Raw genomic sequence first — 12,776 nt, 5'->3', positions numbered from 1 at the left:
CTCCAGGACCATATTTGAATAGTGTCAGGAAGCTAGATCCGGCCAGAAGATCATAGGGCTCTCGTGTTACTTCAAAACATAGGAAGCAGACGCTTCTGTAGACACTCCTTGAGGTAGATCTCCCCGTTTACAGTCCCGGTAGTCACGTACGGCGCACTCCGTTTGCCACATGAGCAGATCGCTTGCCAAATCATGTTTTTCTTGGTAACCTTTGAAAGTTTCTGCTTCCTTACTTCCTCCGGAACATTAAACTTGTGCTGGGTGGTGAAGAAGCTGCCGGAAGTCCGCCTTGACGTAAGTCTCATCATCCATGATGAAACAATGAGGCTTCGTCAGCATCTGGGTGTACAGTTTCCGGGCCCGTGACTTTCGCACCGTATTTTTCCGTTCGTCACGATTTGGAGCCTTCTGCACTTTGTACGTATGCAGTCCGTCCTGTTCCTTGGCTCTCTGAATGAAAGACTTGGACAGATTCAACTTTTTGGCCACATCCCTGACCGAAGCGTTGGGATTCCGCTTAAACGCTTTCACTAATAGAACATCCATTCTGACCGCATTTCTCCTTCCGTTTGATGCTCAGAGTTTCGTAGTAACGTTAAATTACACGACTCACCGTTGACTGCACGATTCCGAGTTGTTTTCCGATGTCCCGATGAGAGAGTTTAGCATTTTCCAGGAGCTTTCGCAAAATCAATTCGCGACGTTGCTTTTCGGGTGGTGCCATTTTTTTCAACTTTCGAAAAACTGACAGCGATAAAAATACAGTGTGAACAATACAGTCTAAACTACTTCTACCCAAATTTTCAAGAGAAAATACCCAATGGGTTACTTTTCTACAGCGTTTCTTTCCGTTATGCAATTTGATGTGGCACACCCTTACTGGAAAAAAAAATAACCATAAAATTACCATAAAATAAAATACAATTGCCAAAAAAAAACTAATGCCAACAATCGATCTTATTGTACGTATATTGTACAAGAAATCTTAAAATATTGTTGTTACAATAGATTTACAATACGTCCCAGTTACTAAGAATTTTCAACAATAGAACAACAAGACAATTAATGGTAAATGGCTCATCTATGTTCGGGAAAAGTGATTTTTCTTATGGTTAAAATACATAACATACATGTAGATTTCCCCATTTACCATAGATTCTATTGTGAAAACAATACATGCTATGGTTATTCTATCGTTGTAGACTATATGATTTATTTTACATACAATAAATTCTTTTGTATGGTTACAATACATTTCATTGTGCCTCTATGGTTCTGTTTTTTTTACGGAGAGTTATTCAATGAGCAATACACTAAAATTGATAGGAAAGATTATCAACATTTCAAATTTTCAAACACTAGATAACAACGTATAGCACACATTGAACAGTGGTGAAATACACTTTTTTTTCCTTAATTTGTTTTCCGTCGATCTTGTTTTCCGTGCTGAACACCAATGCTACCACCGACGCCAGAGAGGCAGCTCCTACACCTGGACCCTACCTATCGACCAATCAACTCATTAAACGGGGACCAACGGCTTTACTTCCCTTCCGAAGGAAGGCGTGATCAGAGATGTTATGCCTCAGAACATCCCGGCGGCGCCGACTGGGATTGAACCCAGGCCTGCTGGGGTGATAGGTAATCACGCTTACCACTACACCACCGGCGCCGCTGTGAACTACACTTAAATAAATGTAATAGTGATACTACTTTTATGAAGGTAGGTATTAAACAGAAAACAAATCGGTAAATTAACCGTAGCAAGATTACTTGACCTTAGTCCTTAAAAGTATTTAAGTTGTTTGTTTGATCCAAGGTTCTATGAAATATTCCGCTCAAGTATGCAACTCACTCATATTCCTTTTTTTTTTGCAAAATATAAAATTTGTAATCTATGTGAACCTTATATTGCTAAAAAGGTGGTTGCATATTTTTGGCGGTCGAGTGTATTTTCAGAGTAATGTTTTGAAAAATTCCATTTTCGACAGCTGCAGTATTATAAATTTCACATTTTTTTAACTATAGTTTTGTAACACCTTCCAAGCAAACCCAAAACATAAATAATATAAAACCAGTATGTGTTTTGAAGGACTGCATCGCAATACTATTTCGCCAGCTACTGTATTCGTAATAATAACCTTATCAATGTTCGACGTGACGGAAGACTTATTTAGAGCGCAGTGATCAAGAGGGGAGTATGAAAACGATAGCTTATATAAATGCAAATAAACGCAAAAGATTTGAAAAAAGGGGAATTTTGTGTTTGCTTTTCTAATACGCCATTATTTTTAAGATTCTATTTTTGAAGCCGGTCCTAACCGACTGCGAAAACAGTTCATGAATAAAACGATGTAGGGGAAATGGCTCTTATGTTGGCCTATGGATCTAAGATTGGGTCCATCATTAAAAATCTGCTATTTATCAATTTTATCTCGATGAACGCGTCATTGGGACCGTCCTAATGGATATTTTTGGTCGTTATTGAAAATTTAGACGATTGTTGAAATTATGTATGGGCCCAAATTAAGGGCATTTAGGCCGACATTACATCCATTTCCCCTATATATTTTTTCCCCTACTGCCAATAGAATGTGGAACAAAACGTCTAGGTGAAAAGACACAGCGACAGATATGGTGCATAAAGAGAAAACAGAGAAAAGGTGAAGCGAAGAAAGTGGAAAAATTTCTACCCAATTAAAGCCAATCATTGGTTTTGGTACGGGGGGAGTGTGTGTGGTTCGTGGACATATATTCAGGCTGGGTTTTTTCACGGGGTATGTTCCAGCGACAGGGGTTTCGAGAGAATACTTACATAGCCAAACTTGTGGTACAGAAGGAAGTCCTCGGCGGACTGGCCGATTTCGTCTCCCTTCCAGCTGATGAATTTGGTCTTGAATGCTTCGATAACGGAAGCCGGCGAACCGGTGACGTTGATCAGGATTAGGCCAAGACAGCGCGACGGATGGGCTAAACCGAATCGGGCCAGGACGTTTGCACCTGCACCTTCTCCCAATCCGATGACATACTTGACGTGCAGGAAGTCCAGCACGGTGACCAATTCCTCGCCCAGCAGCTGCAGCGGTGGAAATTGGAAGCTGAAATTTGAAAAATCGTAATCAGATGTCATAATTCATAAAAAAACAGCTTCACACTACTCACTTCTCCGACAGATTGGGAGCATTATCAGCGTGTCCAGGAACGTCAACATGAATGAAACATGAGCGCTCTTTGATCTCAATCATACAAGCACTGTTCACAAAGTCCTCGAAGGATGCATCTGGCAATAGGAATTTCAGATTATATTCAAGACAAGACGAAGTAGGTATGTGAACTACTTACGATTGCAACCCAGGTCGTGAACGGTAAGGAAAACGGCGCGTTTCTCCTGTTGCGACAAGTCTCCCTGTGAAGAGAAGAAAAGTTTTTTTTATTGAAAAGAAATACAGTCAACAGTGGAGATGGTTAATTTTGTAAATTTTGTGATTAATAAGAATGGATATAGAAGCAAAAATAACTTTCATAAGGTTTTATTTCGTATTCTTCCCGGAACCACAGAAATTAAATTTAATATGTCTGCAGTAGTCAAAGCAATGAATGTTTGACTTATTTCAACATCGCAGACAACAAAGCTGCATTGTCACAGTGCCTGAAAGAAAGGATGTCAGAGAATAGAAAAAGAAAAGAAAAGTTTGTGCTCTGTCAATAAAAAACTTGGTTATACCCTGTTATTCCCGTTCATGCCAACATCCGCTGAGAAATAGCTGAGTTTGACCGATTCTCGGAACGAAAACAGTGTAATGCCTAAAGTGCTTTCTGGTGAAACCCATGTCATTGTTGATATTCGTGAAACAATGTCTTTGCAGACCAATTACTTAACGAGAGATAATGGATACCACGTGCACGAAGACCAATGGTGATCTTGTAGGGAAACTGAGGACTTAAACAACAATTAATAGAATAAGCATTTTAATCCAATTATAAGAGCCAAACATCTTTGGGGCAATGCGATTCTGGTTACTTGGCCAATTTCACCTGGAACATGCCCACGTGTTGTTAAGGTGATCCTGCAAACTGGGTTGCTGCATCGTCATTTGATTTGATGTTTCGTATGATGGATTTAGCACGTTTCAGATCGCTTATAAAGTACCAAAACCCATACTCAGCGTAAACAATTCCGAAACCAAGTGATTTATTCCTATTATTGATGAAGTGGTTGCCAAAAAAATATGCAGGGGAAAGTAGTCAACAGTGAGACAGTTTTTGTCGAACAATTGTTCAATTTTTTTTCGATGAAAGCTACGAACAAGCATGACTCATGTCGAATGGTATAGGTTTCTTAAAAATAGTTTTAGGTGGAGTGGTTGTAATCTAATTTTGTTACAATTAGAAATGAAAAGGTAAATTTGTGTCTCATGTTTTCCCACTAGGCAGGAACAGTGAGACAAAGAGTCTTGAACATGGTTCAAATTATAAAATTATTTTTAACTATATGTTTTTGTATTACTTCTGCGTGAAGTCAACGATTTACATAGTTGAAGATGATAATTTCAAACATCAGACTAAAGTGGTAATTTTTATACGATATATGAGGGGATGAAGTATACTCGGAAAAAAATCCGTTCCCGAAAACGGGAACGGACCGTGAACTACAAATCACGGCCAGCTATCCAGAACAAAATTTTCTCAAATATACACCGTGAACTATGGTTCACGGCTGTGGTTCACGAATATGGGAACTCTTTTTTTCCCGTGTAGAGTTTATAGTTCCGTTAGAGTACGGCAGTGTGGCAGGACAACTTTTTAGGAAGGTAAAAATCGGTTTGATCATCTCTCTTTACAAAACTCCCCCGTTGGAGAGGGATGGTGAGGGGTATTCCCCCCAGCCACCACTGGCAACAAGAGATGATCGCCGACTCGCTCATGTACCGACGATGTGTTTGAAACAGTTCTATCGATTTTGACCGCACTAAAGTTGTTTATCTGAAGGAAGGCATCCAGTCGTAGGTTTGGAAATTGCAGTTATTGTTACCTCTACCACTTTAGTCTGTTATTTGAAATTAGCATCTTCAACTATAAAATTATTGTTCGACCACACCTTAAATGATGTTTTAGAGGTCTTGCGGTTTATCGATCATAAATTACGTCACGCTTTTAGGAAACCGTGACGAATCATACAATTTGTTTAAGGGTCTATACAAAAAACGTTACAAAGAGAGACGGAGTTGGCTTGAAAACGGGTCATTTGCGTGACCCTATATAATGAATACTTTTTATCCCGATTACAAGAACATGCATACATATCACTGGCATAACTCGACAACTAATCAAGCAAATGGGGGGGGGGGGGGGGGTAGCCCCTTAGATAAGAGGGGGGGGGCTACGTACAATATAGCATGCTCTTGTTTTAATTGGCGCATACACTCAAGCTAAAATTGAATCCCGAGCAAGGCCGGGCACACTCAGCTAGTACAAAACAAAATAATGGTTTCGTGATACCACGAACCAATAATTGTGATTTTCGTTCCTGCAATCGTGGATTTGGATCACATGCAAAGCTGAAACCAACCCGGGGGCAACTTGACAAGTCCAGTACATTTCCAGTGTACTCCGAAAATTTGGTGCTGGTGGTTCTGTCAAACTCACAAATTTCAGAAGTGTTATCTGAATAGGGCGAATGCAGATATGTAAATAAAGTAAATAAAATACTGAACATAAAAACAGATAGCCTTATCTGTTTCTTGAAACTTCAAGTTGGTGGGGAACAATGTTAATTAAACGGGCGGGTGTAACAAAAGACAATCACTGAAATTTATTCGTTTTAGAAGCTCATTATGAATATCTTTTGTTGAGAGACGCTTATTTTAATTTATTTTATTTATTTCTTCATGTTTGAATGAATATACGAAATGTTAGTGTTCACACAGCAAACCTGCTACTCACCGCGAATAAGAATCAATTTTGTATTTTTTTTCACCCCTCAATAGAAAGATGGGGAAGTAAACTGTTTTTAATGATACGGCTTTTTATTGCAAGTCTTCACCGCACAAGTATGCTCAGAAACATTATTCTCAAGACTGATAATATTCAAGAGCAAAATATAATAGAATTAACCAATGTGTTTTTATTTCTATTTGATTATATAAGAAAAACTTCCAGCAATCTGTTCCAATTTGTTTGGATTTATTTCATTTCACAACGAAAATCATAAATCGCTCTTTTCACATGGCATTCTTGCTTGTTGCTTGACATCCACACATGGTGAAACAAAAAGTTGCCTTCCCATAGAGAAATACCATTGCGGCGGTGAAGGGCAGTCCCTTTGTTTACGTTGTGTGGCGACATCTACTATTTGCAAGTGGGTACGTGAAACTAAGATTATCTGTCACCTTGCCGGGGAGTTGGCTGAAACTGTCATTTTCAGGTTGTTGTCAAACTTATCCCTAGTGAGTGCTCGAATCCGTCGAGAAAAGTGTAAAGCTTATTAGTGCATTCAGCTGAGCAGAATGGTGATGGAGTTCATCAACTGGCCGAAATCCTCGAAGTAAAGGGTGAACCAGTCAACGTCCTGTTCCAAAGCGACAAAGCGGCAACAGCTGTGGAGAAAACTTTGTAGATTCCTCCAGAGGCGGTGGGTATGTTTCCCGCTAGTTCGAACCATACAAATAGCATGGGAAACTTCACGTATGAAGTAACATAAAAAACACTTTGAATGTAACAACTCAAGGCGGGAGTAACCGTCAACAATGCTGATGATGGTACAGCACGCAAAAACCACCCTATTGCATCAGGGGATGGATATGGCTGTCATATCACTTAAGTTTGCTGCGTACCGAACATCTGCAACGTTGTCAGCGGTACCATGATATGTTTTGTTGTTTTGATGTTGAGTACGTGTATTCAGCTATATGTCAAACCCCTGTATTGCATAGGAGCAACACAATACAGGTATATCTCAATATAACGTAGCTGTCACTTTTGGCTTCCATTGTCGATATCTCGAAATTGTCAATACAATCATACAAATCACTTTTATCAATAGTGTTATTCTTTTGCATGATTGAATGATCGATTGCGAGAAATTGGCGATGGAAGTCAAAAATGACAGTTACGTTATGTCGAGGTATACCTGTAGTTGGGTAAAGAAGAATTGCATTTTAACACACCATCGACTGGAAATGCTTTCGGCAACGTGGGGCTAGAAACATCGCAAGAATTATTCCACAGCCGCAGACAGTATATGAGCAAGTCAAACGCTCAGTTTTCTACGAAGAAATCTCTTCGTACATTGTACGAGTTAGATAAAGAAGTGTGCTTTTTTTACTAGTAATGTCGCATTAATGGCCCTTTGCTCATTTTCAATTTCTATTCAATTTTCTTACTGCCGTAATCTAGCGGAACTATCTACCTACTCTCTTCAGACCAGTGTTGGCAAAATATCACAAAATCAAATCTCACCAATGCCTAAGATCACGCTTGATTTTCGTAGACAAAAATCAACTAGCATACAGCTGCGGTTGATTTTGCAAGCTGTGATATCGCAGCTCGGAATATCAAGCTAACAAAACTCACCAGCTGTAAATCTCAACAAACTGTGGTGAGATTGAGTTTAATGATTTTTGTTTTCCACCGAACGCAACCGAAACTGCCATAACGGCTGGCAGCAGTCACTTCGTGTCTGCCATCGCAGAACAGTAAAAAGAGATAGCAAATTATACTTTCTCTTCCTAAGAAAACGATGTGCAACAGAATCATTTTTGTGTCTAGTCAACTCTCCGCTTGATTTTTGCAGTTTGTGAATAGTCTCGCAATATAAAAAGAGCTCGTAAAATCAATATCAAGCATGATATTTTGTTCCAATATCACGCGTGATATTGAGAGCGTATGAGAGCGGAAAAATATAATTTGATTGATGATTTTGCCAACACTGCTTCAGACTATTATCTACACACTTAGAAATAACTAATTTTACACGTAACGGAATCCATCTTTGACATAGAAGATGAGACGTTCATTTAATATTAAGTGCTCCGAGACTGAAAAGTTCGTTGCTCGACGAAAAGTACGTTTGATTGAGCTATATTTCACGTCGGTTATGACTCAATCTTATGTCAAAATTTACGCTCGTATATGTCACTCTTAGAGCACCTAAATTTACATGATTTTTTCTAAGTGTGTAGCTAATTAGTTATCACACTAAAAAGCGACTAAAGTTTCATGTTTGATAGCATTTCCACCCAACTGTGACAATAGTACTGATAATTCAAAACTGTAATCTATTTGCATTTTTTTTTTCTTGAAATCTACACGACATTTTCTGAAGAAGATCGCAACCGCGATTATTTTACATTTTATCCAGAATTTTCAAAGAACATTGGCGTCAATCAACTTCAAGCGCAGGATAAACTTTGCAGGCTTTTAAAAATGTAGAAGCCTCTAAAGGTCCTGGACCAGACGGAATTCCTCCAGTATTTACGAAAAGTCTAGCAATGGAACTCACTGCTCCATTGTTTGGCTTTTTATTATGTCCCTGGAATTCGGATCCTTTCTAAAAAATCTAAAAAAAAACTTATTTCTAGTGACTATCTTTAAATCTGGCTGAAAATCTGACGCACGTAATTATCATGTAATATTTTTTGCATTCCTAAACTTTTCGAGGCAATGTTCAACGAAAAATTATTTCTCCAAATCAGAAATAGAATTACAACATGCAACACGGCTTCTTCAAGGGCCGTTCGACCTCGACAAATTTACTTCAATTTATAGACTGAATGCAATGGATAATGGAAATCGCGTAGAATACCTCTATTCAGGCAAGGTATTTGACCGCATTGACATACCAATGCTAGGGGAAATGGATGTAATGTCGACCTAAATGACGCTAATATGGGCCCACACATAAATTCAGCAATCGACTAAATTTTCAATAGCAACCAAAACTATCCATTAGTACCGTCCCACTGACGCGTTCATCTAGATAAAATTGATAAATAACAGATTTTTAGCGATGGGCCCACTCTTAGATCCATAGGCCAACATTAGAGCCATTTATCCTACTCTTTAAATTGCAATACATTTTGAGTTGAAGCAGAACTCCTGAAATGGTTTGAATCATATTTAACTAACCACCAACAAATAATTAAATTCAAAGGATAGAAATCGAACCAAATTCAAGTCACTTCAGGCGTCCCTCAAGGCTCTTAATTGGGACTTCTTATTTTTATTTACGTACAAACGACATTTTTTTCTCAAAAAAACAAAAATTGCTAATCTATGCCGACGACATGAAGCTCTTTTTGGAAATGAGAAAAGAAGAAGACATCAATATATCCTTGAATGAAATACACATATTCTACGTATGGTGTAAAAAATGCCTACTAGAATTGAATTGAAAAATGCAACTTACAGGGTGATTCAGAAAAACTGTTACCGATTTCACAAATCCGGAGTGATTTGAGATTTGGGCATAACTGCTTTTGTAAACAAAGGCGTCAATTTTGGATTTATATTGAATTATAGCTCAATCTCATAAACAAACTTTACCAAATTATAGAGAAATCCTTCCTCTACCTCATAGCGTTATTAATTTTCAAAATTGAGCTATTATTCGCGAGAAATCGGTAATTGACGTGTTTTTTTTTCAAATGAAACTACGCCCAAATCTCAAATCAATCCGGAAATATGCAATTTTATTAAATTTACTCCATGAGTAAAATGGGAATATGTTCAAGTATTTTTGCTTTAAAGTGTGTACAAATATCAGCTTGTATTAAAAAAAGGCTGACTAAAAGTAAATTGGTACGCCCCACACGCGCAGCTAGCACGCCTCTAGTGTTGGGAATCGAAAATCTTTGACAGTGGTTTGTTTACACTTCTATACACGGTAACTTGAAAGTACCCATTTAATGATTATCTTTTACTGTTTTTTGGAATCCATACTAAGTTGTCAAAAAATGGGTATTTTCCAAAAATGAAGAATGGTTACTTTTTATTCACTTTAAAAAATGTCTTCTTGCAATAAAAATTGGTAAACAAATTATTGTTATTTTACATTTCGGAGACATCCGGAGAACTTTGAGATTTGGGCGTAATTGCTTTTGTAAACACACACGTCTATCGCCGATTTCTCGTAAATTGAAACTCAATCTCGCGAACAAACTATACCAAATGAAAGAGGAATCATTTATCTACCTGTTTGTGCTGGTAATTTTTTAGATTAAGCTTTAATTTGCGAGAAATCGGCGATTGTCGTGTTTGTTTACAAAAGCAATTACGCCCTTATCTCAAAGTTCTCCGGACATGTCGAAAAAAAATCACGGCTCAAGAGGATACGCGAAGGAAGCTCGAACGGAAGTTTGATTGTGCTAGCAGATTCCATCTGGCCGATGTTAATTCGGGTGAAAATACCCTAATAAAAAATAACCATAAACGAACGATAACCCAAATCATTGAACTATTCCACAAATGGTTTGGATGATACCCAGAACACGTCGTTAAGCAAATTAACCATACAATTTTTATTAGGGTAGTGCACCGGACAGAAGTCTCATTATTGCAGCAACATGACGAAAAACAGCAACCCGAGGTGATTTTCACGACGTAAGAGCTAGAAGTCAAGCTAAAAGTGTGTTGTGTCCGTTCTCAGTTCCATTTCAGGTTTAGCTTTGATAAGTGGAGACTGGCGAATGAACGTCTAGTACTGCGTTTCAACTAATTATACAGGGTAGCCGTGGAACCAGTGGAATTCCATCGAAAATCCGGATGGTTTGGCAATGGAAGACGGTGACGAGGATTGAAATTCGAACAGCCGGAACCGAGGCCTGAACAACCTTTTCTCGTTTAAAGGGTGGCAGGTTACAACCTATAACACATATTTTATTATATTTAGTGCAATATAAAAGATGCTTATTTGTTTTTCTTTTGATTACTTTAAATATTCGGTTAAATTATTAACGGCAGGAAGCCCATAAAACAATTTTGTTGATAAAATGGGTATTTTTTATTCATCTCCAGTAAGAACATGAAAGCTAAAAAGTACCAATTTTTTTAAGTATGCGTCAAATACTCATTAATGAGTAATATTGGGTTTACTCATTTAATGAGCAAAGCCACTTTTTTTTTTCTTTCCTTTATTTAACGTCGGTCTCTGTTCCGCAAGCTAGTGCCAATCACCGACGGACATCGATTGCCATCCATTGACGGCAATCGAATGTGCAGGATGGCAGCTTCCACACCTGCGTAGGATATCGCACCCATTCACAACACACATGGGCCGGGACCAACGGCTTTACTTCCCTTCCGAAGGAAGACATGACCAAAGATTTTAATGCCTCAGAAAAATCCCACCGACCTCGGCTATGCCACTTTTCTTAAAAATTGATCTTTTTTTACTCATTAATTTGTACTTTCAAGCTAGCGTGTTGAGAACAACTGGTGTAGGATTGAGCGATCTTCGCCGAAAGATCGATCTTATATTTCAAGAGCAAATTTTCATTATGTCGTAAGCAACATTCGCACCAATCCGAGAAAAATAAAGTTTTGTTTTGATGACCGAAAAGTTATATAGTCAATATATAAAGTCATAAATAGCAGGGTTCTAATCATACAAATGCAAGTCGCTAACTTTCATGTTAAAAAATACTGGTTTTTGAGCCAAAAGTTATTATACGTCGTTTGGTGGCCCCTATTGTTACTTAAGTCAAAGTGTATTTACCAGGATATTCGGGAGAATTATCAATTACGTCTCCTTACGTGCAGCCCATTCATCATTTTAGGACCACCGAAATCATCTTAGCAACAAACTTTTCGATTTATTCACTTTAATAATGAGAAAGCGAAACGACGAACGTACACTTTTCACGGGTTTCTCAGCGCTGTTACTTAAGTCAAACGGCATCTCCATAGAAATCGGGTGACTTAAGTAACATCGAAAACTATTTTGATCGGAAGGTGATTACGTCAAAAAGCAATTTGACTGGTAAATAAATTTAGAAATGGGATGTGATCCTATATTCGGACAGTATATAGTGTAATAGCAGGAGCATCGATTGACACTGATAGATCGACTTTGTTTACCTTTGTTACTTTCGACGTAATGAAAATTTGCTCTTGATTTGGCTCTAGACTCAATCCACTGATTAAATCGCTACTAAAGAAGCGATCTTTGGTAGATCGATCTTAGGGTTTTAATTTGAATTGACCTTTCTGACGTTTAAAACTTGCACACTTGCGAAATCCCATTTTCAAGTGCTTAGTTTGCTATCCTCACTTTCACTCTAGCCAAAAATGTTGGTTTGTATCCTCACTTTCGGACCATCAATACTCTTGCATATATAATGGACTATACGCTTGTTTACGTTGGCACCCCAAGAAATTCTTTCCTTTATATTATTCAATTAAATGTTGCCGTGACGGTAAGGAGCAATGAGCACAGGAGAGAGGTAGCGAAAACCTTCAAATGTTGCTGTATTTGTAAATATCGGGAACGCAAATAGTGACGTAATTGTAGGGAGCGATGCTGATGTTGACGTTATGTTCGATAAATTTATCACGCAGTCTGGGGTGAGAGTAAATCATTTTTTCGATGTCAATACAATTACAAAATTTAACACCTTTTTTTAAGATCGAAAAGATTGAAAGAAGAGATCGATTTTTCCGATCTTTTCGTGGACAAAGAATCGATCCGAAAATTCTGAAATCGGGATAAAAAAGATCGATCTTCCAAAGATCGATCCAAGATCGCCCAATCCTAAACGGGTGCAAGTTTGATCTATGTT

General features: G+C 38.1%; 1 protein-coding gene across 4 annotated transcripts in view; it reads right to left on the bottom strand.

Moving 5' to 3' along the window:
* The window catches only part of LOC135701339 (uncharacterized protein ZK1073.1), a 205,245-nt gene that overhangs the window by 20,894 nt on the left and 171,575 nt on the right, over positions 1-12,776 (bottom strand). For all 4 annotated transcript variants that reach the window (XR_010517622.1, XM_065222106.1, XM_065222107.1 and 1 more), the window contains exons 3-5: positions 3,343-3,406; positions 3,163-3,280; positions 2,816-3,098 (exon numbers count right to left, since the gene is read on the bottom strand). Coding sequence is in view for 3 of the 4 variants with exons in the window: in XM_065222106.1 (XP_065078178.1) it covers positions 2,816-3,098; positions 3,163-3,280; positions 3,343-3,406 (465 nt within the window). In the remaining variant the exon portion in view is untranslated. The remainder of the gene's footprint in view (positions 1-2,815; positions 3,099-3,162; positions 3,281-3,342; positions 3,407-12,776) is intronic.

This window comes from Ochlerotatus camptorhynchus, unplaced genomic scaffold, assembly GCF_037179485.1.
Source record: "Ochlerotatus camptorhynchus isolate MF236.1 unplaced genomic scaffold, CSIRO-AGI_Acam_v1.1 ptg000157l, whole genome shotgun sequence".
Taxonomy (NCBI): Eukaryota; Metazoa; Arthropoda; class Insecta; order Diptera; family Culicidae; genus Ochlerotatus; species Ochlerotatus camptorhynchus.
This window is presented reverse-complemented; position numbering and strand designations above follow the sequence as displayed.